Consider the following 25,475-nt stretch of genomic DNA (forward strand, 5'->3'; position numbering starts at 1 on the left):
TCACTTTTGTAATTTCCACCTCGTCTTAAAATACAGAATCGACCCCCAGGGGATCGATTACGGTTCTTGAAACGAGGTGAAAATTACAAAAGCGAACAGATTTACTAGATTTGGACCAATAAAATCATAGATACCCTAGTGAATTTCCTCACTTTTGTAATTTTCACTTCGTTTCAAGAACCGTAATCGACCCCCAGAATCGACCCCAAGAACCGTAATCGGCCCCCTTGAAACGAAGTGAAAATTACAAAAGTGAACAGATTTACTAGATTTCGACCAATACAATCATAGATACCCTAGTGAATTTCCTCACTTTTGTAACTTTCACCTCGTTTCAAGAACCGTAAAGCCCGGTGTCCACGATGCAAGAACTGTGTCCAAGTTTCGGTTTAAGCCAATCAACTTGCTGGTCTTACAGAAAAGTAGCAGTTTCATTGGCTTAAACCGAAACTTGGACACAGTTCTTGCATCGTGGACACCGGGCTGCCCCCAGAAGCCATGACGCTTCGCAGGTCCGTTTTCTAGGCGCGAAATCGTCACTAGAGCTAAAGTCCCTAGGAAATTGTCCGTGCGTGCGTGCGGCGCGGCAGAGACGCGCGTCCGCGGCCTCTGTGTGCTTGTGGCCGAGCTACAGCGATGTGTCACGGGATACTCAATTGTTTGTAAATATTTTGCATATGTATAAGCTTTTTTTACTACATTCCATTTTGACGCGATGTGAGGCCCGATCGCGAGAAAAGGTCACTCGTTTCCGCACGAAAGTGTCGCGCGATTTCGCCGTGCGTCGCGACCAGTGACGGTTCAATTCGACGATCAGCCGATATCGGCTGGTATTTAATTTAAGTCGCGGAAATTCGGTACGAATTCTTGTCAAGTTCGTTTAATTCTACAAATTGTCGTACACACCAGTTCGTTGCCTTTAAATGCGTAACTTTGCATAACTCGCGACTCCGTAAGCTTTGCGCCACACTTCTCGCGATGCATAATGCATGAGTGTTATACGTGGGGTCGGGTTATAGAATTAGATATTTCATAATCAGCCGAACGCGTGTAAAAAGAGCGGCCTCGATAGTTTTGTGATTTTGTAACTGAAAAAAAAGCGCAGGAAGATATGTAAATCGAGGCGACGAATGCCCGTGTAACCGAGTATATCGCATCTTTGCAGGTGTATGGGTAGCTTAGGATCAAGGCAGAACAATGTCGTTAGCGGCCACGCCTCGGAAATTTCCAATCTTTGTGTTTCCGCAAAGCATCACTTTCTACCTGGACGACCAGTCCACCCACAAGCAAGTGTTAACTTTGTATAACCCATATGAATTCCCTGTAAAATTCAGAGGTAACTGTCTGTCTTCTTCTTCTGGCAGATGTGTCTTTAAAACTTTGACCCTGTGTCCCTTTAATAACTCTTTGTTGTTCCAGTCTTGTGTACCGCGCCATACAAATATCAGGTGGTTGATCCAGAGGGTGTGATAAAACCTAGCTCGTGTGTCGACATTGTTGTCAGACATACGGCGATTTTGGCAAGTAACTGCAATGTGGTCGACAAATTCAGGATACTCATGCACGAATATCCTAATAAGCAGGTAATATTTATAACGTTACGTGACCGAAAGAGGCACTTGTGTATTTGGGGAGTCTAAACTCAAATCAATCCTGCTAGGTAATTGGGAAAAGAGATGTAGAAGCTAGACTACTTCCTGGAGTGATGGATACAGCTGGGAGAGCGACACCAGATCCAGATATGTTTCAACAACTTCCACTAAACGAAACTAGGCAACAAGAATCCTATGCGCTTATAAGCCGAAATAAAACGATGGATAGTGAGTAAATATTTAAAAGACTGCTTAAAGCCCCTTGCACAATGCCAGGCAACAGGCAATAGGAACAGGAAATAACCAAAAAATCGTTAATTACAACCTAAAAAATTCAAATGCTATGATTGGTTGGCAATAGGCAATAGGCACAGAATTTCCAACGTGACGGAAACTCTGTGTCTATTGCCTGTGTCACTGTTTATTCTGCATTTATACATGATTTCTGATTTCTATTCCCTGTTCCTATTGCCTGTTGCCTGGCATTGTGCAAGGGGCTTTAAACTGAACTCGAACGTTTTCGGTAAATCACAATATCTGTTTATATTTGAGCAAAGTAATAGAAATTTTATATTTCCATGCAAATAACTTTTATTTGCAAAGTTTAAACCAGTATATAAATAAAAGATTGACATATGGATTCTCTGTTGATCACGCTATCTTCAAACAAATTAACAGTGCGTTAATAGTCATGAATTATATTTTAGGAGGTACAAATTATGTAGCGCTTATCACAGGAATTATATGCATAATTGGACTACTCCTACCTACTGAAGGAGAACAAAATCATAGGATGCCTGCTTACCTCCATCTCTCTGTAAATTTTAAATTAATATTTTCATTTGTATTAGGTAAGTATGCAATTATATATACAATATACTTGTATACAAAATTGCAATAACTTTTTTGTTGCAGGTATGGTTGCAAATATCGTTTTAGGACTATAATTCTTAGATTTTTATACAAACAAACCTTTGTACACAGGATAGAGAATCGTAGGATAAAAGCACAATTAATACAAGACTTCGTTAAATTGGGCCTCCTTATGAAATGTACTCGATTCTAGTCTACAAATGACAAATTTCAACATTGTTGACTAAGATACTGATATTTGTTTTTGATAATAATTATATTATAATTTTATACGTGTGTATATATATACATATATATAATTATTTATATATATATATATATATATATATAGCATAAATAGTAAATATTTCTGTCATATATTTTTCGTATACACATGTAAACTTTATAATATAATATATTATATCATAAGAAATATCCTACCTTATTTTAAAGCAAGGTGGTCTCGATCGAAACGTATAATAAGAGATGTTCTGGCTCGTGAACTATACATCTCCAGGCCTACTGGGAAACTAATGTAATTTTATTATTTAAAACATGTATATATACCGAGGATAAATTGTACATGTCCTTTATAAACGACGTAATGTAATGACACAAGAACGTTTGTTGACGTTCATATCGCTAGTTTATATGACTTTGCATCTTTATGTTGTATATATAATCATTGTGATATATTTCGCCATTCATAATCACGATCATTTTATATATTCTAATTGCCATGATCTCATGTACAGCTAGGTAAGGGTCTTCCTGTATATAAAGTTGGATCAAACTTTAAATATTAAAAATATCTGAATGAACAATTCTCTTTTTTTTTTTTAATTTTCTATTATCCGTTACAATCTTGTGTACAAAGTACCATGTCACATGCATAACAATAATTCACAATAAGATAAAAATTCCAATTAAAAACACTTGCAACGTCTAAAGAGATAGAACAAATTTGTCGTCTGACCGTTCTTTATATAAAGAAAATTTAAAATTAATTTTAGAAGAGGCAACCATTGTTTTAAGAAACGTGCTTTCGCGAGATTAGGGAAAGACGAGATATGTGAGACTACTCGCTGACCAAGGAGCCACAAATTTTTTCTTCACGCCTTGGAAATAAGGACATTTTATTTATTTATGATCAATGTATATTCATTATTTACATAAGTTACAACACAGACACTTGTGAATGAAGTGTATCGTCAAGTGGATGTTTCCCAGTACTCGCATGTCTCATTTACTTTCTGTCAAATGTGATCCTCTGGGAAGCAATAAGAGTCGGCTGTATTTTCAGAAAACGTAACGTGATTAGAGAAAAGAAGTTTTTTTCTCTTCGGATCGAAATAATCGTCGATGTCGAACCGTTTAAATTACCTGTAAGTCTGTCAGGAAAGTTGTATAATACGTCTCGTTCTCGAAATTTATACAATTTTAGAGTCGGTGTACATTCTTCAAACTCTCATTGTGGGTTTTATACTCCATAGAGGCAGTAGGTGGAAGATGTAATACTCTTCTCAAGGTATCCCTAATCCGCGCAGTTATCGTCACATCCGACGCCGTCTTGTTCCACACACAGATTATATCCTCCTATCAAATTAACCGATTGAGATGAAAAGAACTTTTGTATTTGACTACAAACTAAAAGCAAGCACGTCTCGCCTACCTGAAATCTTATGGACACAACCGCGCCGCATATTTCTTCCCCTACCATAAATTGCTCTCCTAAAATTGCCAATATAAGATTTTCCCAGCACCTAGAAACTAAACCCTTTCGTAATCTCACTATCCACTTGCCGCCCTTTTGATTCGCCTCGTCCTAGAAGAAGTGAGAACGAGCGATAAATTTGACAAATAATATTCACGCATATTGGCTGTGTTCAGCCGAACCTCTGCTTAGGAACCTCTGCGAAGCGAAAGTTAGCAATTGAATGTGATTGGTTCTTACCTTTGGATCCAACCAATTACACTTAATTGCTACCTTTCGCTTCGCTAAGCAGAGGTTCGGCTGAACACAGCCATTGAATGGAAAATGGGCAGAATATTGCTTACCTCCCACATGGGTTTTATGCCGACTTTGAAAAGATGAAAGTCTGTGTGCGTCGTGAGATCCGACGGTCGTACTAAGTGACTGTAAAGACCCCAGAATTGCTCCACGCTCGCGAACCTGCCGACCAGCTTTAGATTCTGGTCGTAGCTCTGTATGCTGGTCTGTTTGCCAGGGCTACGCCGGCTGTACCACAGCGCGTAAGCGTACTGCAGCTTGTGCTCGTTTGGACTTATCTCTATTGGAGGCTGCAAAGGCGGACATACGGTCAATCGTCAGGTTTACATCGACGCCAACATCTCGGTGTGCGTCCACAGACAAGACTCTCTCTCTCTCTCTACTCACTAATGGACCCTTCTCCACCTTTTGATTATCCTTTGATTGAGACTCCTCGTCTCCGCTGTCCTCGGTGGCCTTCAATCTGTAAGCGCTGTCACAATTTATGAGTCAAGCATAACAGAAATATTAATTTGTATATACCTCAAGCACCCGTTTTCGTATATTAAATTAGGGGTCACCTCGATCCGATTAATCGGCAAAATTGCTCGCAGTAAAATTTCTACCCCGAGTCGCCGTTCCTGATCTTTAATTTCTTTTATTTTTTTTTTCTTTTCACATCAATGCGAAATCGATAAACACATTCTATCCACGTCAACAAGAATCCTAAATGGTGTCGGTTACAAATATGTTATCCTCTCCGTCGTCGAGGATCGGGACGGGACTCTCGCCGCCCGGACGGGAACGCTCGTGCGGACGAAACGCGACGGACGGGGGGGACGTTTGTCCCCGAGTGATTCCCAACCCCCGTCGAGATCCCGCTCATCCCGTTGGTGCGCGGTGCGCTCGAACGCGTGTGCGTCTAACCTCGAAGAGCAACGGGCCACTTACGTGTCGAATTTATTGGACATGCTTGCGGCTGCCGGGAACGTAAATACGTGCGTCGAACGGACACTGTCAAGCGTTTACGGAGACGCGAGTCGGAGTACAAAACTTCCGCGAAAACACTCGTCCCTCGCTAACTCGCACGTTGAGCCTTCACGTCCGCGGTGTTTTCGATAAACTGTTGATCTTCCAGATCTATCCTCTATCCTCTTTCTTCTCTTTCTATATCTCTCTCTCTCTCCCTTTTATATACTCCGTACTCCGTTTTTTTCCGCCGTTTTCCTATCGGAGATTTTGCGCTTACACGTTGGTCATACTAGATCGCGTATAGATCGCCGCGAAACAGCGAATTGTATCATTCGAATAAATTTAGTGGATAGTCGGCTAGTTACATAATTTAAAAATATTCAATTTAAATTATTTGAATGTTTTCAATCGTTCAATCACCTACTTCAAAACTCTTTATGCAAAATACAAATAATTTTGTGAGCGAAAATAACTTTGTTTAATTTATTTTTGTCGGTTAATTGCGCAAATGTAAAAATAATTAATGAATTAAAATTATTTGATTGTCGACTTCAATTGCAAAATGCTTCAAAAGTTTTCATACGAGATACAAAACGATTTTATAAAAAACTTTTAAACTTTGTAAGAAACCATTAATTGTCGCGGCTAATTTTTCGTGTATTAAACAACAAAAGATTAACAAATCTATTTATGAAATAGTACAAATACTATTTGATAAATTAATTGCTGATTAATTTAATCGGCAGAATTGTTTGGGGCGAAATTTCTTATCCATATTTTCGATGATAAACAATAATGAAATACAATCCATGCAATATCAAGAAATTAATCATTCTATCCAATACTATCCATATGTTAATGAAATTATACAAGTGTTAGTTGATATAAAATTAATCGAAACCAACTATAAGTTAATTGAATTTTGGTCGAAGTCATTCTATGTGCCGCAATAAAAACATTTTAAAAAATATGTGTAATGTAATATACATATATTTATTATAACATACATAAAATACATTATTAAAATACACTGAAATGCGCAGCATGTAGAATTAGAAAAATCCCCTAAAATTAAAATGTGAATTGTAGAATGTAAAACGGATTTTCCTTATAGCTTTCATTCAATTCTCGATCGCAAGAAAACACAAAATAATTCATAAACAATCCATCAAGTCGATGTCGAGTTACTTGAAGAAAAAGAAGATATAACGCGCTTAACTTAAAATATAAATTGTACATTATTATGTAATCATATTAAAACATTCATAAAATGCCCGTTTTCTTAAAATAAAATAAAAAAAAAGGGATTCCGCAAGCTGTAAGCACAATATCTCGCATAGTCGACGTTCCTAGTTTTCTCTGCTGTTGCCGACAGCGAACTCCAGCTTCAGCCTCTTCAGGATCTCCTCTCGCTGGTACATGACTTCCCTCCGACACAGTGGCGAAAACGCGATCGGGCACTCGTATTGCACGGTCTCGATGCATCTCGTGTCCTCCGCGCCGTCCGTGTCGAATCTGAATTGCGAAACGGACTCCACTGGAAAAGCAAAACAGCGCGATTAGAATAAATCCGATTAGTCTCGGCAACGTGACGTTGAGTTTATACGGTCGGAGCTGAAAGACACGTCGGAGTACAAGGCGCACACGCGAACGAGAGTTGATCGTTCAAAAATAGTTCCAGGATGTTTCCAAGAGCGATCGTTGAATAGCATTTATTTTGCTTCTTACTTTACGAGAATCGATCGCGCATTTTAAGAATTGCGCAAGAATCGTGGCCGAGATCGTGGCTAAAAGTTTATCAGGAATATATTACTCGTTTATAGTCACAAATTCTGTTCCTTAGAGAAATAAGTTCATTTTATTAACTAAAATAAAAAGCGTGGCACAAAATGCAAATTCGTTTTATTGAATTAATAAATTACAAAATAAAAATAGCCATAACGTCTATAAAAAATGCCCACCTCTTGTCTTCATGAATTTCTTCAAACAGTCAGGCTTCAAACTCTTATTTAATTTATTTTAATTCATCTCATTTAATACTTTTCAATCTTTCTTAGGAACAGAATTTATGGCACGACTACGTAGTTTAGGAACACATATCATTCGCGTTTTTCTAAGCTACAAAGATTCGTTCTCATACGTTTGCACTTGCTCTTTCTTCCTCATTGCATTCTGAAAATCTTATAAAATTTCTGAAACGTTTGAGCGAGTCTGTATAACTGCGTCAGCGATTTATACGGAATAATTGGTGCGAGACGGAAGAAAAATTCGACTGCGTTTGTTGATTTAGGCATAGTGCGAGCGAGATCCACCGTGCGTGCGGTGTCCACTTACAACAGTAGAGGTCGAAGAGGAAGCAAGTTAGATGCCTGGAACTGATGACGTAGCCGTTGTCGTCCGGTTTGACGGCGTAGTGCCCGTGTGCCACGTTACGGATCATCGGCAGGTGACTTAGATGTTCGGTGTACCGCACGGAGTATTTCCAATGTTCGTAATTCCCACCCTCGTCGATCACGCTAAAATCCTCTCTGAATTCAAATAAATCAAATGCTGATCGATTGAGGAAAAAGCTGCACAACATATATCATTCTTCCCTATCGAATTAAAATGATCTGCGTCGTTTCACATCTCTCTCTCCGTATCTCAAAGATAAAAGAATCAAAATGGAGCATACATGTATATTTCCTTTCTCTCGTTTTTATCTCTTCCTTATTTCCTCTTCTTTTTATTAATGTAATAATATTGATCGTTTCTATGCACAGTGGGCAAATTTGCGTTGAATTTTATACATATATCGCACGTCTCAAATGGTTCACACTCAAATTTTTGTATTAATTTAACATAATATTAATATGTTTAATGATGATAATGATACTACGTTAATATTTCAATAAATGCGATCTTCATTAAGTTAATTTTGTTAAAATTAACATTTTTTTAAATAAAATAAACGTAAAAAGAAAGTTACTTTTACTCTTTACAAATGTATATTTACAAACTTTTGATTAAAATAATGCGAGTAAAAGTTAGACTATGTGCAAAGTGTGTTACATTAACATTAAAAAAAAATCGTTTTTAACTTTACATTTTGAATTGATTTTAAATAAAAAAATCACAGAAAAACAATTTAATTGACATAACAAAAATATTAAGTTTACATGAATGAGCATTTAACACAAAAATTTTAATACGGCATAATTCCTAACAGAGATACACAACATTTCCAACTGCGTACCTCAGGGCATTGTCCGATTCCTTACTTACATTGTTGGGTTCAATTTTTTCATGTTGCTAAAATCGGCCACGAACTCCCACACCAGTCTGGGATCCGACTTATTTATGATGCCCTCGAACATCACTTGATGCTTCTTCTTATAAACAAACAGCGTGTAGAGAAGCAGAACGCCTAGAACGCCGTGCATGATACTTCTCGTTTTCCATTTCATGGGGTTGAGACCCATCTTCTGCGCGTTGGAAAAAAAGAAAAACTGATCGTCATTTGCGTTGCATCGAAAATGAGCCGGCTCATTCTAATCCTCGGATGCATCGCGGAGAGAGATTTCCAAGGCTCTCTTTGTGGCGTTTGCTTCTTATCGATATTTTTCAAGTATCTTCGGTCACACAATTTTTCCCCTTTCTAAATAATTTTTAAGGAAATCGCTCCTTTAACGTTCTTACACGATTTATTAGAATAAAATCATGCATCATCCAAGGATTGCTCTTGCACCCAATCTCAATTTAAAATAAAATTTCAAGACCTTTATTAAACTAGCAACATTATATAATTGTAACTATAAAGATAACAACGAATGATGTTGCTGGTTTGATAATATATTGTTCAAATTTTACTATATCTAATTTTATTTTATATTTAATTTTATTATGCAATTGTGTTAAAATACGAGCAGGTTTCGGGCTCAGAAGTGCTGTCCGGTATTTCATTTTTACAGTAATAAGATGCGCAAGTGAAGCGAGTGGAGGAGTGCGTTCCGAATATTAGTGTTCTAAAGACGCGATTTCTTCCAGAAGCGTGCAAGATATAACGCAGAACCCTCGCGGAGATCCAGCGTGCTCGGATGCGTCACTACGAAAGCAAGACCTTGTTAAATAAATGAGATTCTTTTCGCACTTACCGCACCGTCGGGAGGACCGTTCGACTGGCGCGGCTCGGCGCGGGTTCGCGGGCACTTCCGGTCGAAAGCCTTATCAGTCCCGATGCAATTTCGAGAGACGGCGATAGGAGAAACCTCGGCCGGCGAGATAGCGGCTCTCCGCCCGACGCGCTCCGATCCCACACTGGATCCCGCCCGTTGACCGGTATCTGGCTTTTTTCTCTCTCTCTTTCTCTCTCTCTCGCTACGCCTCGTCGCTACGTCACGCTTTGTATGAATGTAGATGTGTTCCAGGGCCTCCAGGGCCGGCAATAGCGAGAGATTCCACGACGCGCCTCGTCGAGAATCTGTACCGCCCGCACAGCCGGGAGAGAATTCGTCTCGTTACGTGATGAAAAATTTATTCGACATTCATCTTGCACATACATCTTTTTTTTTATATACACAAAAGGGTGATTCCCGATTCTGGCGTTTAATCGAGTTGTTCTCCTTTAGAGAGCATGGATTTCACGTGCTCCGGTAGCCGAGTATTGAGTTCGTGGGTTGTAATGGAACTGGAATTCATGGAACTGATGTTCAACAGTCGCACCAAACCGCTTTGGTAGCCCGTCGCGAGCCACAGATAACTCCATGCATTTGGATTCCAAGTCATCTAAAAAAAATATATATATATATTAATTTTATCTTCTATCAGCGCTTCGTATTTAGTTACGTTTCTATATCGAGAGCAAAGAAAATCCGTGATTCTTGAAACGTGCTTTTTTAATTATTTCGAGGAAAAATAGAAGAATCTTCGCCAGCGTACCCGGTTTACAGAAGTAAATGGAAATTGCTCGATAGGGAGAGACCTCAGCTTGTCGTTGTTCAGACTATTCTTCAGCTTACCTCGGGCGACATTCTTTCTCAAATTCTGAAATAGAAAATTGATTAACGTTAAGATGTAAGATATTACGAGAGAAACGTTTGGCAACTTACCGTTAAATTATCGTGGAAAATAACACCAAAACGATCTTTGCATTTGTCATAGGTTTCTGGCATGTAGTAATATTCCTTGGAACTTTTTTCATCATTACTTTCATCGCTATGTTGTTGCTCCTCTAAGAGATCCACCGTCTGGATGAAAGAGTTCAACTGCGACAAATTATAAAAATGTATTACAACAAAATACTTAATTACATTACGAATATAACGATGTAAGAAGGTACAACTTCCTACCTGTCTTTTCTTAGGTAACAATTTGTCTCCATTTGCACTCAACAATTGATGAAGAAAGACAGTCATTACTTCTCCAGCTAAAGTGCCGTGTGCAATAGCATTAGCATGATCAGAAACAGCGAGGCCCTGAAAAATCAAACATTATATCAGGAAAGTGTACGCTCGATCGTCATCTGAAAGAGACGAGCAGAGGTAATGTGTGATGTTCTTACATAAGTTGGCGAGTTGGTCGCTAAAATTGGACAATACTTGTGTCCGAATTCTCTCACTGGCACCACCAAGGTATGCATATAATGGTACCTAAAGAAATAATCGCGTCAGAAGTGACTTTTGTCGGTTATTTTAATCCTCGCGCGCGATAAAATAATATCTACCCAATCGCATCGTCGAAGCTAAGAACTGCACAGGGCCAGTTGGTCATCCACACGCCGTTCACTACTATGCCCCTCTTTACACAACTTTGTGGCGTGCCTGTCTCTTCCAGATCCCAAAATTTATACGATTTGTCTACACTGGCGGAAGCAAGGAATCGGTTTTTGTCGTGTGGAACTAGTGCCACCACTATGCGAAAGAACAAGACAATGCGTTTATACACATACATTTTTTTTCCCATTCCCTTGAACGAGACAAGATGCACTTACTGGTAATTGCGTTATGATGAGCAAAGAAATGTTTGAATGCGTCTATGAATTTTGTATTCTTTCGTTCGGTGAGCAAGAAAGGAGAGGTAGTCGTGAGGTGCCACAATCCGATGTAACCGTTCGTGAAACCCGCCGCGATGATGCTGAAAAGATATTTACAATTATTCTCACAATAGATACGTAAATCGTAGGAAAAATTATTTAGATCGCGAATATATTACTCGTGTCCGTGCCCCTTCGTCCACGACAGCTTGGTGCACTGCCAGTCTTGTTTGCCAGCGTCATACGTAAGAATATTTACAACCAGCGTTATTACCGGATCGGTCTTGTAAATCGGCCACCTTAAACGCAAAAATCGCATAAGAATTTTAATGAATAACGGAAAGAGAGATAATAATGTGCAATCAAAAGCAATATAACTCACGAATTATATTCCGATTTCTCGAATTTAAGTTCGTCCGGAAACGGTAGCGAATAAATATTTATACATCCGTCGGAGCATGCAGCCGCGAGTAATCCCATTCGTCTGAGCTTATTTTCATCCATTTTACAATTTTCAAGATCGACATCCTGATAACATCCTGATGGGCACCACTCTAAGCACCAAACTGTACCATTGTTATGCGCAATCGCATAGGCTAAGACAGGTGATCTTTTTTCGCTGTTGACTCTGAAAAGACGTAATACAACGTAATTTCAATAACTTTATAAATGGTCGTAATGCCTTGAGTTACTTACTCGTGATTTAGAGGTCCAACATCCCATATCTGTATGACGTTTGGTCCCGAATATTTCTTTCCCACGGTATATTGGCTTTCCATCGTGGGATGCGTGCTAATTGCGATGTATTGCGTCGGGTTCTTGGAATACATCGGTGATGGAATGGGCAGCCATGCTAACGCCCATACAGGACCGCCGACGAAAAATGTTGACACATCTAAAACAATATTACAATTGCATTTTTTTCCGAGAGGTTCTTTGCTAAATATTTCAATGTATCATAATTTATAGTAAATTTATAGTAAAATCATGTAAATTACCTTTACAAGTATCACCCTCGAACCTATTTATGCGTTTCCAATTGTCATCAGAACTCTCTGTATTTCCCGATGAATTGACGCTTACACGTTTGAAAGCCATCGAAGCCGTTTGCTCTGGCAAATACGTTGCGGAATCGCTATCTCCCAATAACGTGAAACAATTCGGCGCATCATCTTCGAACAATGCCAGTTCATAATTGTTCAGCTCGCTGTCACAACAAAATTGTAGATAAATCAAAGATTTTTAAATAAAAAGTTAGTTTTGTTAATGTGAATAGAAGATAAACCGTCCAGTAGTTGAATTGTGGTTAAAAATCAAAGTTAAACTTTGAAAATATTTGGAACACACACGCAAACTAATCATACTTACAAATCCAGAGTCCAACATAAAGCTTGTTTATAAGTTGGTTGCGGGACTAAGATAGCCGTGCTTTTGCTTTTACTGCAGGTCTCTAAAATTTCAGAGATATATCCAGTTAAACTTGCCAATTAAGAGTAAAATATGGCTTGTCTATTCGCGACTTACTTGTACTATCGGAGTTTATTTTTGAACGACGTAACTTTAGTTTTACACTATATTCGGACGAATCGGACAGACTCTCATATGAGTCCTCACTTTCCTCCGTCTCGTAATCGGAACATTCATCTACGTCCTTGTAGCTAGAATGAGCCTCTTCTATATGATTTACAATCTCATCTCTAGAATCCGCGGCAAATTTGCAAATACTGCACATGAAATTCTAGAAAAGAAAGAAATATTGTTCTTTCATATATTTCATCACTCTTTCAAGTGTAATAAAAATTATGAAATACGATACGTACCTCTTGTGGTGCAAAATCACATTGACTGTAATGTTCGCAGATAGTTTCGTAAGAGGAGCACGTGAAAGTGCATCTTATTTGTTTACAAGACGCGATACCGTTTGAATCTAATTCCTTTCCCCACATAACTTTCCAAGTGCTTGGTATTTTTTTCTTTTCGGACGTTTGTATTATTACATCGTCCTAAATATATTAACAGTATATTAACATACATATTATATATATGATAAATGACAAATATAAATAAAATTTTAATATAAACTGGAATTTATATTCATTGGAATTTATATTCATTACCATGCTCAGATTTTTCTCTTTCAAGGATTCGGTGAGTTCCAATATCTTTGGTACCGCTCTGTAATTACAAAATATATGCGTGTAATACATGTATACATATAGCTTTATTAGTAACCGTAATTTAAGTAACTTTTAATTGAAATTTTGTGCCTACTTTTCTGCCGCTTTCCGTTTAGTTTTTTCCATTAGTAAATTTGCTTCTTTAATTTTACTATGTTCTTGTTGCCTGTGGAAACGTTCATGTACTTCCACGGAGGAAGGCATCATAATTGCTTCACAGATGGGACATGTCACCATTAACGCTTCCCTTTCCTAACGCAATAAGATAGGTGACAAACCTTTTAGTAAAATGCCACATGTCATAATATGTGTTACGCAACAAGTAGACTTTTTTGCGCTTACTTTTTCGGATTTACCGCAAAATTGCAGATGTGATATAAAACCGTTGACACTCCGTTTCGTAGCGTTACATCGTTCACAAGCCAGAAATTTGCTCTTTTTTTGCTTTAGAGTAGAAGTCAATACTCTCTTTAGTAATTTTTCGTCATTTTCAAAATCCTGTATACATAAACAAATTTGTTTTTCGTATAAATATTTATTAATAATATAAAAATCTGCAATGCGCAATCGAATATTTTATTACCAATGGCTCCTCATCCGTTCGCCAAGTCATGTTATTATGTTGATGTAAACTATGCCAAGACCATTGTTTCTTCGGCATTTCCTTATTGCACTTGGCACAAGTCACCAATGGTTCCTATAAGTAAAAGTCTTGATTAAATTATTCACGTTATAACTTTAATATGTTGTAGCGGAGATCTCTAAAATATATATTGCAACTTACAGCTTTTTCAATGTTTTCAATGTTCGAATCCGTAGCTGCGTCTGTGTCATCTATCTTGTTACTCTCTTTCGTTGATTCAGGCTCTTTCGGTGTTGATCTAGGAATGTAATTGGTATCTAAGGAATTTCGCGATGTTCCTCTGCCGCGTCCTCGACCGCGACCCCGACCGCGGCCTCCAGAACCAGGTCGTCGACCTCGTTTCCTGACGAAAGTTGTATCTTCTGCGATATCACTTTCATCGCTTAAGTCGCTTAAGTCGCTTAAGTCGCTTTTCCCGGTAATCTTAATTTTACTAGCCCGTCTTTTGTTGCGTGTCACAGATTCGGCAACGCTTATATCGGGAATTTCTTGCGACGTATCGCAGTCTCTCGATTTGTTCAGCGTGCTCGGATCCGTGGAATCATTTATTACTTTCCTAGGTCTACCCCTTTTCTTCTTGACATTTGGCATCACATCTTGATGTGTCGCTTCATTCTCATTATTTTCATTTATTACTTTCCTAGGTCTACCCCTTTTCCTCTTGACATTTGGCATTACAGGTAACGGGTTTTGTTCGTCATTCTCCACATTTATCTCACTTGTCACATCTTGATGTATCGCTTCATTCTCATTATTTTCATTTATTACTTCAGATACCGTCTTCCGCATACTTGTGTCCTCGTCAGGTGCGACTTGTTGCTCAATTACAAGTCCTATACATTTTCCCATCGATTTTGGACCGTTATCTGCAATCGTCAATTGCATACTTTCCGTGAATGATTGCGTCGAACTTGGCAATTTGTTCTTATTTTTAACTAATATCGACTTTTTCTCGTCATTATCTTCGACAGAAGCTCTCAAATCCGAAGGCAGTGATCTTGTTGGTTTAGCTGGTAGTGCAGTTATCCGATTCCCGACTTCCTCAGTTTCTCCCTTTTCTTTCAAATTAACATCGTGAGTTAATGGGAAAGAATTACTCGATATGCGATCATTAATTTTGCCCTCCTGGAAATTCCTTTCATTTTTATCAGGTACATTCTTGTTATTAACTAAATGAACATTGTCCTTTCCATATAAATTATTATGTACAATGCTTGTACCACTGTCTCTGGATATTGCCGAGACGTCTGTGTCTCTCACTTCCACAGACGACGTTCCCGGTTTATTACATTTAACGGAGGACAACAGTTTCCTTCCAGAAAATGTCTTTGGGGTACACTCTAGAAATGTCTTTCTCATTTCATTAAGACAATCAGATATTAAATTGGTTTCACTGCTTGCTACACTGCGCAAGGCAATTGAATTACCAGATTCAGGTACATCGTTTCTGCTATCTAAATTTTCTCTCCCTATATTTATCTGTCGGCCTGTACAGCCCGATCTTCGATCATTGCTTCCTATATTGATGAAATCCTTCAAGTTACTCTGAGTATGAAGTAACCGTGTATCTTTGTGTAAACAGTTCTCGTCGTGCGTATCTAGAATAATGGATGTCTTACCACATTTATTATTTTTAACATTGGGATACCGATGAATGTCCGTCGCCTCGTCTTGCCTCCTATCCATTTCTGATAACAGGATACCTTCGTTTGAAGTAGACGCTTGAATTGAAAAGTTAAAGGTATCATTAAATGCCGTCTTGAAGTGGAGTTACAGAAAGTAGTAAGAATACCTACCGCGAGCTGTGTCATTAATACAATCCTGTAGCTGCTCAAAGTCGGGAGGAGGTAACATCGTGTCAACTTTGGATGTTGTTCTAGGTCTATCCGGGCATTTACTTCTTCTAAATGACATGTCAGACGAGCTGTCCCTTTTCGCCGTCTCTGTCTCTCTTGTTCGCAGGATACAAAGAGGATACAAACTGGAAAAATTGAATCTCTATGCTTCAACCCAGGGACATCGGAACGGAGAGTTTAATTTCACCTGTAACACAATTATTGTTTTTTTATAGCACATGTTCTTGGGAATATCGCTTTATTTCGTGATATTTTCTGGTGACGATAAATAAAACGGGGAAAAAAAGTGAGGGGAAAAAAAGGAGGCCCAAAGGGATTCGAACGTGGAACGCGTGACATTAGGGTCCGAGTAGTCCAACCTCTTGTTTACTGCTCTAAAAGCGAACTCGCGCCTTCCGTGTGTTAGAAGACGAACACGTTACCCTGTTCGTTCGCCGATACTCCGAGCGGAGTGTTCACAATTCCTGCAGTTCTGTCGTTATAACGAAGCGATTTCGCGATTCCTCGTCATTTTTGCAACGTAAGCGGACAGCGCGGATAGGTTATACGTGTCGTCTGTGTGTTATAAGTTATAATTACTATAGAAAATGCGCGCATATGCGCGTTACGGAACGTACGTGGCCTGAGTCATCCACTTTAATTTTTCTTAATCGAAGTCTACGCACTTATCGCGTACGAATGCGGCGTATCGCGCGATAAAAATGCAGTTTTTTTTCCCCCTTTTTTTCGTATCTGCCGTTGCGTGCTCGAGTGCCCGCGTGCATCCTTTAAGCAAGGGCACACACTTCTCCGTAGAACGTAACAGTAAGGTTTCGACCACGCGCGTCGCTCGATTCGGCCGTCTGTAACCGTAGAAGTAAGAATCGAGCTACGCGATTGGTCGAAACCTTACTGTTACGTTCTTCGACGCGCGTGTGCCTTGCCGGGCCGGGAATGGCGCGATATCGATCGACCGTCGCTTCATTCGCAACTCGCGGCGTGCACATAACGTGCCCGCCGGGGGCTGAGTGGGCTCTACTTGTTCCGAATCAAATCGAGGAACTTATGATTAAATATTGATTAAAAAACCGACGTTTTAACGATACCTTTCAGAAATATTGAATTTGAAGATTTCTTAATTCTTTTAATTTTTAATATAATAGAAATTTTACAAATACTAATAAGTGTACTTTTTTTTAGATATCTTGGTTTTACACAGTATTGTTCTTTTTCTAGTGCACATATGTAACGTATTAATCAGGTGTATGTGAATAATTGACAACGGGAAACACGAGTTTAGTTAGAGGATTTTATTTACGAAGATTTCTATAAACTTAAATCATCCTTCTGAGGAGCTCGTTGACTTTATCCTCTCGGTTGCCGAAGTCGCCGCCTTCCACGTAATGGTTGGTCTTCTTACGCCACCCACCGTTTGGCGTATTAAGCTGGAAAACGCATCGAGAAATGATTTTTGATACAGATACGCAGCGTTGTTTCCGAAGGAACAAAAGTGATCGAGATACGAAATGCTCGTTCTTAAAGTATCGAAAAGAATGTTTGAGCTCGTCTTAAATTTATGATATCAAAATCATTCATCAGCAAGAAAAACTCGTATTGCTCTTCGACATAGTAGGAGGTTAATAGACTCTGGATTAATCTACAACCATGCCTATGTCGCGGTACAAAATATCATGGTTTTTTTTCTTAATATCTTGAAGGGCGCATACCTTGAAGGGCCATAGGAAGTTGCTGGCGAACTTGAACTTCGGACCGACGGTGAATATCTCGTGGATCAGGTCTTCGGTACAGATGATATTAGATCGACCTAAGTGTGAAAATAAAATTTTCTTCTTTCGATAAATTGTTCTCCGACCGTGACGCAAAGTCGATATCAACTCATACACATGTATAAATTACTACAGTTTTTGTATCAATTCGAAAAGCACCTAACTATGGCGATTATATAGTCAGGCGATGAAAAAAATTGCTTTAATTTCCGACAAACTGGAAAGGAGAATACGTATGTTTCCGAGACTCCCATGGATTCGTCAGCGAACTATTTTCCGAGAATATGACGTGCGCTATTCGCGGTCTCGTTAATTTTACGGGCAATCGATCTGATAAATTTGCAGAAATATTAGGGAACAGTTTTGCACTAACCAAGCTTCTTCTCGATGATGGAGTTGCTGGTGATCGGTACGCGCTGCTTGTTTATCTTGGCAAAGCCACGTTTGTAGATCAATTCCCGCACCGACTTCAGATTCGGGTATCCCCACGTGATGTACGGTTCGACGATGCGCAACATGTTGATCGTAGCTTTGTTTAATTTCACGAAAACACCATTGTTGATCTGTTTCAGGCGGAACAGCTGTAACACCTTTCGTACCTTGGGAGCCACTTGGTTCACACTGGAATAATTGCGATTACATTACAATCGAGACTCTTTGTAAGAAAGATAGGCATGACTTACGTTAGCGACGACATGCTCATACTCACCCTCGAATACGGATAACAAATGCAAGACGCGCTTCGCCGGGAATGTAATAATTTCCACGGTTCTTAGCTTGTCTCATCAACCGGATTTCATCCCTCTCCTTCCTCCTGTATTCCTTCACATATTCTTCAGCTCTTTTGAAGATCTGCTTCCTCTTCTTGTAGCGATCTGCGCGTTGCTGCAAAATAATACAAAATAAAAATCAGAGTTGGTCGCACAATCCTTTTTCTATTCGAAGAAATATAAAAGGTTCTGTAGTAGAAAAAGGGAAATAAGCTTTCAGATCGTTGTAACATGATTACCTTAATGGATATTTGTACGCGCGCAGCTTTAACTGCCTCTCGGCGTTTTCTTCTCTTCAACACCGACTCCGGCACCGCCGGGAGTTTCTTGGTCGGAGGAGGAACAGCAACTTCTTTCTTCCTGCGTGAGAAAACAAGCGTGTATAGAATAGCTTTGCCAGACTCTCGAGTGTACACATGTTTGATAAACCACGTAAACTCTCGCCAAAGTTAGGTTATGTCAATCGCGATATTTAATCAATTTTTTAGATTTCACGCGATATACAAACAGTAAAGTGAATTTATAATCGATGGGAAACAAGTTCATTCTGGTGTACGCGTATATTAGTAAACGATATTGCCGTCCCGTGAGGGACGACGACGCACTCGCAAACTTCGAGCTGACAATCCCGTTTGCTCGCTCGTTCAAAGTAAAAATATGGATTCGTTAATACGCACGCATCATAGAGGATTATTAGTACGACATTTTTGCATTCGCGAAATCATGCTGTCGGCTGATGCGGCCGGATTTCGCGAGCCATCCAAGTTTACTTACGCGTCAGCCATTCTTACACGCGATAAAGGACCACTTAACACTTAACCTCTCCTTGCCTCGCGGCACCTTGCGGCCAGAGAAACAGCTCCCGCAAGTCCCGCACGTGGGCGCGGTAAAACGTCACGTGGTCGCAGCAACGTGCAACGCGACGGCCAATCGCCGGAGTGTTGGACTGAAAGCGAGGAGCTCATTGGTCGAAGCGAGAATTACGAGATTCCCCAGATTATTGCGCTTGAGATTTACGGAACAGAAAAAAAATCACTAGATAACTTAGTGAGATTGCCATTGGCCGCATTCAAGAAACACAACTGTTGAGTGAGCGGTCAGTGATTCTTTAATGTGATTGGTTCTTACCTTTGGTTCTACTCCGGATCTAAGTGTAAGAACCAATCATAATGAGCGCTCATTCAACAGTTGTGTTTCCTGAACGCGGCCATTGTACAAAAAATTTTTAAATTTCCACGGTCGAAATATTTAATAAAATATATTTCAAATAATTTGAAATTAAATGCATTTTGTCTTTTTCTAATTAAAAATTGCGCATGCAATTTACGCTTCACTTTATGGGCACAATTTGACAATGTTTTTTATTTTATATGTTGAAAATTTCTACATGAAATATTTAACACTTTAAAATATGTAATTTAATTCAGTTCAAATATATATCTATTAAAAATTATAAAAATTATAATTTGCGCTGCATTGGGAGAGCTCGATTTGACGATGCTACTCCGCTTTTTCAATTTTTAAATTAATTGCAAATTACAGTTAAACGAAAAATATTAAAAGTCAAAGCGCGATATAAATTTTATTTTAATTATAATGTCTGCAACAAATTAATAATCACGCAGAGAATTTTCAATTTTGAATAACTTAAACTTGAATAATTTTTAGAATTTAAGTGAGATTTAATTTCATCAAAGTACCTACAAGGATAATATCATTAAATCTGGTTGGGAAAATAAAAGGCAGCGAGTGTTAGAAACTCTTTATTAGTTACGTCTGTATAAATATCTGGATTTTAATCATGGCAAAAGAGATTAATAATACAAACCATAATAGTTAACCGTAATAATATCTTCCGTCGTGTAATCAAGATTAATAATAATAATAATAAGTAAAAAGAACATTGTATATAATGTGCTGATATAACGTCGTAACATTCCGTGAAAAATAGATCTAAAAAATATTTCTATGTATGCGTACAAGAGACAATTACAGAACAACTATTAAAAAAATACCTTCTATATAATATAAATCGTTAAAACAATATGCGAAACGTTATTACATTCACAAAGATCGCTGCGTTTCTTGTATATATATGTAATACATATATCTATGTATACATCTCTCTCTATTTATTATGTATAATTCGTCATTTTGCGATGCATTTGTTATATATCATGGCACATTCGTTTAGAGATATAAAGATCCACACAAACCGTTTGCGATGCGCGCTGTTTACGATCAAGATCAATCTGTTCAAATCCAGTCAAATTTTCGCGTATAAATCCAAGAAAATTATTCGCAAAATAACACTGCATGCTTCTCCGTCGTTTTATAATTCACAGCGTAATCGCGACACACGGAACCAAAATCGGCTAGCGAAATCAATCAAAAATAAAAGAGATCGACCATCCTGACTCGTCTCGTTATTATTAAGATCTTAAAGAAAGACATCTCCAAGCTCGCGATGGGCGATCCCTTTTAAAGGTACACGACGGTAAAACACAGCACAGCGCGCATCGCTTTGGAAGAGCTCGACGTTTTAGCCGTTCGGTTGGCCGACACACTCGTCCACACATGCATTCCATTAAACACATTAGTAAAGCATTCGATTTTTGGTAATATTAGAAATTCCTTAAAGTCGTACTACGAGCGCATTAAATGTGAGGGAAGCGGCAGCTCGCTGGCAGCTCGGTAGGCACTTCTCTCGCTAGACGATCGCGATTCCGTCGTCGACGCGACGCGGGGATTACCCCGAATTTCGTATATAATAAGGGATACTTGCGTAGGCCTATCTAGTCGCGAAGGCGAATAACAATTGCACTGAACGATCACTCGTTGGAAGCCTAGCTGGGCCTCGAAAAGGTCAGCTTACAATTAGTAAATTCAATTCGAAAACGAGCTACCGCCTGCAGATTAACGGTACGTCCCTACACTGAGAAAAAAATGTCGTTAATTTGACTAAACTCGTTTAGTTGTAGTGATTTGTTTAATGCAAATATTAATATATTTAAATCAAATATACGTGAGTAATATTAAGAAATTCTGAATTTATTTCAATATAATATTTTTTGAATTAACAAATGTTTGCTTGACAGCCCGTGACCGCTGCATTTAGTTAAATCAAATAATATTTCTTTGAATCAACGATTTTTTTTTCTCAGTGTAACAGCACATATCGTTCAGTAAAATGTAATTAAAAATATACCTAATATAGAGAGAAAACATCCCTATAATGTCCTATATTTTTATACTTTTAGCCTTCGAACATTCTCAGAATCTACATGCGCTGTTAGAAGTAGAATCGTTGCGTAGAAACAAACGTAAGGGGTAAAGAGACAATTTGCGACAGGGTGGAGGATTCTCAGAATAAATAGAAACGCCAGAGGGAGGGTGAGGGTTAATTAAGAAAACGGAAAGTGTTAATAGAGCGGTGGCGCGTCGCCGGGCCTGTCCTCGGCACCGCGCGACATCGGGAAAATTAATAAAATTAAATGATATGTTGCTTCTCTTGTTAATCCGGTGGTTTCTTAACCGTAAATGAGTAAACGTAAAATTAACTCTACATTAAACCAAGCGCATAATTATCTCTATCGTGGTCGAGCTGTATAAGCAAAGGAAAAAAAAAAGAAACGAAGAACCTACTGTGCGAATGCGAAAGTAAAACGGTCAGCGTTCTCTTACATTCGACGTAATTGTTACGTCAACTCGCGTTTCGTAAAATTGTATGGCTATCGAGAAAAACGATCCATGGCTCGCGGCTGCGAAAACATCCACGATTAAATACGTTCGTAAGGCTGCTGATCGAAAGCACGAGTGTTACATCTACCTAAGGGCACTTCCTATCGTTTCGCTAATAAATAATCCTGCCGCGTTATCGTTCCTCCTTGTTTCAAAGCGTCGCAGGCTCTTAACGCGTAACGGAAATCACTTCGTTGCTATCCGTTCAAGAATTATCCTCGCATCAATCTCATTTCAATTTCAAAAGCTCGATACGTCGTTGATATCGATTGAGAAAATTGTTTATTGTACTAAAATAATTTTATCTGTACTTTATATCGCAATTTTAGGCTCGAATTTAGATTTAGGTCACTTTTTTTTCTTTGTTTCCGGACGAAATTATCGCTTCGATTGTATACAGCGGACTTCGTTATTCTCGCTTCTCACTGCTTGTCCTCGTAACGAAAGGTCTTCGTGTTGGACTCCTGCCGACTCGACGTCGTCATAGTGACGGTCTTCTTTTCCGTGACTTTGTGCATCGACTGCTTCATTGTGCGTTCCTCGACGCTGTCGTTGCCCTTGAACGTCGACAATTCGTTGCCGGACGTGTACTGCTTGGTCTCCTCGGTGGTCTCGTAGTTGGAGCTGCTGGTACTCTTGCCGGGCGTGGACGAGTAGACCTTCGTCGTGACGGTCTCGATTCTGCCACCGGGGATGACCTTGCTCTCAACATTCTTGAACGTTTGATGCTGCGGGATACCGCTGCTGAATCGCTGAGTGTCCACCTGCTTCTCGGAACGGAACGTGCTCATCGGACTGACGCCCGAGAACCGATCAGTCAGATACTTGGGCTGATCCTGCGGAGACTTTCGGTCTTCGGTAACTTGCTCCTGGACGATCTTGGGAGTCGGGGACTTCGAGATGGAATACGAGATGTGCTGGGGCGGCGGATACGAGGCGAATCCGTCCGCGTGTTTTCTCTCCGTGACTCCGTAACTCTCCTGATTGATCCTTCGCTCGATTGAGCTGTACTGGCCGGGTGAGTTGTCCGTTATGATCTTTCTCTCGGTGACGATGTACGGACTCCTGTCTTGAAAACCATCGATAGTGTACTTTCTGTCCAGAGATCCGTATTGATCCACGGTAGACCGGTACTGACTGTCCTTCATCTTTCTCTCGAGCGTGCTCTGCGTCGAATGTACCTTTTCCGGGCTTACCAAGGTCTGCTGATCGGCAAACTGATGACTGATGTGCTGCGTGGTGGACTGCAACTGATCCAGGGTGTGATTCATCGTCTGAATAGGCGAGGTCGTGGTCTGCGGCTCGTACGCCCTCGTCTCGTACCGGGTGGTGTAACTCTGGTAGCCGCTCTGATCGCCACCCGCCACGTCGCCGTCTCCGTCGGCCAGATCCGGCCGATTTTTATATTTGGCCAGACGAATGGCGGTCAGCCTGCCTCGGGCCTCCTCCAGCTCGCGCTCAATTCGCAAGACCTCCGAGCGTGCGTCGATTTCCTGCGCGATACCGCCCACCATGCGGCGGTTCAGGACCAACGATCTGTCCTCCTCCTGCTGGATAGCCTGTTGCGCAGCACGTACGAGATTATCGGTAGCACGTTTCACGGCGTTACCGGCCGCCTGCAGACGTTTCGTGCTCTCGCTGTCAGGGTCGGCTTTGACCTTGCAAGCGACCAACAGTTGCGCCGTGCTGCTGGCAACCTGCTTAGCGCTGGAAATCAACTTTTCTTCGGAGCTTACTCCTTGAACGAGAGCGTTCGCGGATTCCACGAGGCTGTGGGTGGCGGCCGCCACCATTCGAGCGGCCGAGATCAGACCCTCGGACCATTGGCCGTCATCGGAACTGGTCAGCGGCGTGCGTGCCACTTTGCCGGTCGCGATGAGTTCTCGTTGCGCGGCACTGGCGGCCTTTATCAACGCCGAAGTGGCGGCGGCGATGGATTTCGCGGCTTCTAGAATCATTTCGTCGAAATTCATGTCCTCGTTAGCCTCCTGTCGAGCGAGAGAATATGTATTACAAAATATAATATATACTAACAATTAAAATTGAAATTACGCGGCCTTAGAAAATAATTTTTACAAATTAAGATAATCCGCCATTGACTTTTTTTTCTCTATACAAGAGAAAAGAGGTCTTGAAGTATCTTTAAGAAAGAAATTCTGATAGATAATTCTATTCGTGAAACAGAAGTTAATAGAAAACACGATGAATCTTTCATATCAATATATTATTATACGTGTCTCCTATTTCCTTAATTAATACTCCATTGCGAACGTTGACTTTTCCAATCGCCGTAATAATATGTTCGATTCTCGGTCGATCATTCACAACGACCAAGAAAATCAAACATATCTCGCGGGGACTGGAACGACTCGTACCATCCACGTGTGTGCCGTACCGCACCTGTTGCTTCGCAAAATTACCACGGGGTTACCACGTGGATACAACTCACCTGGATGCTTCTCCTCGGTCTCAGACTAGCTAGCTTCTTGGCAGCCGCGTCGATACTGGCGGCCGCCCCGAGTAACTCGTTCTCCGCGATCACCGTGGGATCGTCAGGGTCGACCCAGTCGTTGCCCTTCAACAGCTCCGCCACCGCCACCAGCTCCGTCACGCTCTGCGCGATCTTGCGCGAGATCACCGGCAAGGTGTGCTTGGCGTCGCCCGACCTCGACGCTATCTGCAGGATCGCCTGAAGCAGCTCTCGATAATTAATGGCGACATCGTGCCCCGCCTGAAGGGTACGCTCGCACAGCTCGGTGGTCTCGGCGCAATTGTGGGCCGCGCCCTTGCAGATGGACAGCATGTCGCTGATGGCCTTCCTGCCCATGTTGGCGGCGGCGATTATGTCGTCCTGCTTGCAGCTGTTCCCGGCCGCGACCGCCTTCGCCGTCGATATGGTGATGCTCTTCGTGCAGCGCACGAGATCTTCCGGCGTCACGTTGCTCCTCAGCGTCTCCGAGCTGCTGAGCGCGCGGATCTCCTGGGCTATGGCCTCGATCGTGGACTCCAACGCTCTGGTGCCGCGTGTGTGCTCGTCCTCCACGGCCTTCACCGTCTTCAGCAGCGACGTCACGTTGGTCACCATCACCTGTGGACGAAGATTGAA

General features: G+C 40.4%; 6 protein-coding genes across 17 annotated transcripts in view; 1 reads left to right on the forward strand and 5 right to left on the reverse strand.

Annotated features, from left to right (window-relative positions):
- The first annotated feature begins 579 nt into the window (after nt 1-579).
- LOC112454713 (motile sperm domain-containing protein 1-like) lies at nt 580-2,759 on the forward strand. 4 transcript variants are annotated; one of them, XM_025016249.1, is made up of 6 exons: nt 580-658; nt 1,166-1,336; nt 1,420-1,583; nt 1,661-1,820; nt 2,300-2,443; nt 2,508-2,759. In XM_025016249.1, the coding sequence occupies exons 2-6, from the start codon at nt 1,198-1,200 to the stop codon at nt 2,537-2,539; spliced, it is 639 nt and encodes a 212-aa protein (XP_024872017.1). In that variant the 5' UTR covers nt 580-658; nt 1,166-1,197; the 3' UTR covers nt 2,540-2,759. The 4 variants fall into 4 exon arrangements, with proteins under 4 accessions (XP_024872017.1, XP_024872016.1, XP_024872015.1 ...); XM_025016248.1 differs by having other exon boundaries at nt 594-662; XM_025016247.1 differs by lacking the exon at nt 580-658 and adding an exon at nt 671-857.
- An 804-nt stretch (nt 2,760-3,563) lies between these two features.
- On the reverse strand, nt 3,564-5,614 carry LOC112454711 (eukaryotic translation initiation factor 4E type 2). 2 transcript variants are annotated; one of them, XM_025016246.1, is made up of 6 exons: nt 5,386-5,614; nt 4,843-4,927; nt 4,503-4,745; nt 4,117-4,269; nt 3,828-4,040; nt 3,564-3,714 (listed from the first exon to the last, which is right to left on the reverse strand). In XM_025016246.1, exons 1-5 carry the CDS (start codon nt 5,403-5,405, stop codon nt 3,885-3,887), a joined length of 657 nt encoding a protein of 218 aa, XP_024872014.1. In that variant the 5' UTR covers nt 5,406-5,614; the 3' UTR covers nt 3,564-3,714; nt 3,828-3,884. The 2 variants fall into 2 exon arrangements, with proteins under 2 accessions (XP_024872014.1, XP_024872013.1); XM_025016245.1 differs by having other exon boundaries at nt 3,564-3,735; nt 5,386-5,612.
- A 1,082-nt stretch (nt 5,615-6,696) lies between these two features.
- LOC112454714 lies at nt 6,697-9,800 on the reverse strand. Its single transcript, XM_025016252.1, has 4 exons — nt 9,540-9,800; nt 8,671-8,870; nt 7,741-7,934; nt 6,697-6,943 (listed from the first exon to the last, which is right to left on the reverse strand). The coding sequence occupies exons 2-4, from the start codon at nt 8,865-8,867 to the stop codon at nt 6,756-6,758; spliced, it is 579 nt and encodes a 192-aa protein (XP_024872020.1). The 5' UTR covers nt 8,868-8,870; nt 9,540-9,800; the 3' UTR covers nt 6,697-6,755.
- A 102-nt stretch (nt 9,801-9,902) lies between these two features.
- Nucleotides 9,903-16,919, reverse strand: LOC112454706. Of its 4 annotated transcripts, none has more exons than XM_025016238.1 (22): nt 16,710-16,919; nt 16,033-16,279; nt 15,856-15,957; nt 14,378-15,753; nt 14,177-14,290; nt 13,936-14,091; nt 13,688-13,845; nt 13,534-13,591; nt 13,237-13,419; nt 12,941-13,154; nt 12,785-12,866; nt 12,415-12,623; nt 12,113-12,311; nt 11,799-12,044; nt 11,596-11,715; nt 11,375-11,517; nt 11,108-11,294; nt 10,946-11,033; nt 10,734-10,859; nt 10,494-10,649; nt 10,324-10,428; nt 9,903-10,170 (listed from the first exon to the last, which is right to left on the reverse strand). In XM_025016238.1, exons 2-22 carry the CDS (start codon nt 16,148-16,150, stop codon nt 9,991-9,993), a joined length of 4,320 nt encoding a protein of 1,439 aa, XP_024872006.1. In that variant the 5' UTR covers nt 16,151-16,279; nt 16,710-16,919; the 3' UTR covers nt 9,903-9,990. The 4 variants fall into 4 exon arrangements, with proteins under 4 accessions (XP_024872006.1, XP_024872005.1, XP_024872004.1 ...); XM_025016237.1 differs by lacking the exon at nt 16,710-16,919 and adding an exon at nt 16,515-16,691; XM_025016236.1 differs by lacking the exon at nt 16,710-16,919 and adding an exon at nt 16,452-16,691.
- A 447-nt stretch (nt 16,920-17,366) lies between these two features.
- LOC112454710 (60S ribosomal protein L7) lies at nt 17,367-19,482 on the reverse strand. The gene is made up of 6 exons (XM_025016244.1): nt 19,403-19,482; nt 18,868-18,988; nt 18,568-18,743; nt 18,232-18,479; nt 17,799-17,896; nt 17,367-17,516 (listed from the first exon to the last, which is right to left on the reverse strand). The coding sequence occupies exons 1-6, from the start codon at nt 19,411-19,413 to the stop codon at nt 17,406-17,408; spliced, it is 765 nt and encodes a 254-aa protein (XP_024872012.1). The 5' UTR covers nt 19,414-19,482; the 3' UTR covers nt 17,367-17,405.
- Nucleotides 19,483-21,800: 2,318 nt separating this feature from the next.
- Nucleotides 21,801-25,475, reverse strand: part of LOC112454715 (talin-1) — a 41,495-nt gene continuing 37,820 nt past the window's right edge. For all 5 annotated transcript variants that reach the window (XM_025016255.1, XM_025016257.1, XM_025016254.1 and 2 more), the window contains 2 exons: nt 24,819-25,457; nt 21,801-24,357 (listed from right to left, as the gene is read on the reverse strand). In XM_025016255.1, the coding sequence (XP_024872023.1) occupies nt 22,792-24,357; nt 24,819-25,457 (2,205 nt within the window). In that variant the 3' untranslated portion in view covers nt 21,801-22,791. The remainder of the gene's footprint in view (nt 24,358-24,818; nt 25,458-25,475) is intronic.

Source organism: Temnothorax curvispinosus, unplaced genomic scaffold (assembly GCF_003070985.1).
Source record: "Temnothorax curvispinosus isolate PA1 unplaced genomic scaffold, ASM307098v1 QBEX01005275.1, whole genome shotgun sequence".
Classification (NCBI taxonomy): Eukaryota; Metazoa; Arthropoda; class Insecta; order Hymenoptera; family Formicidae; genus Temnothorax; species Temnothorax curvispinosus.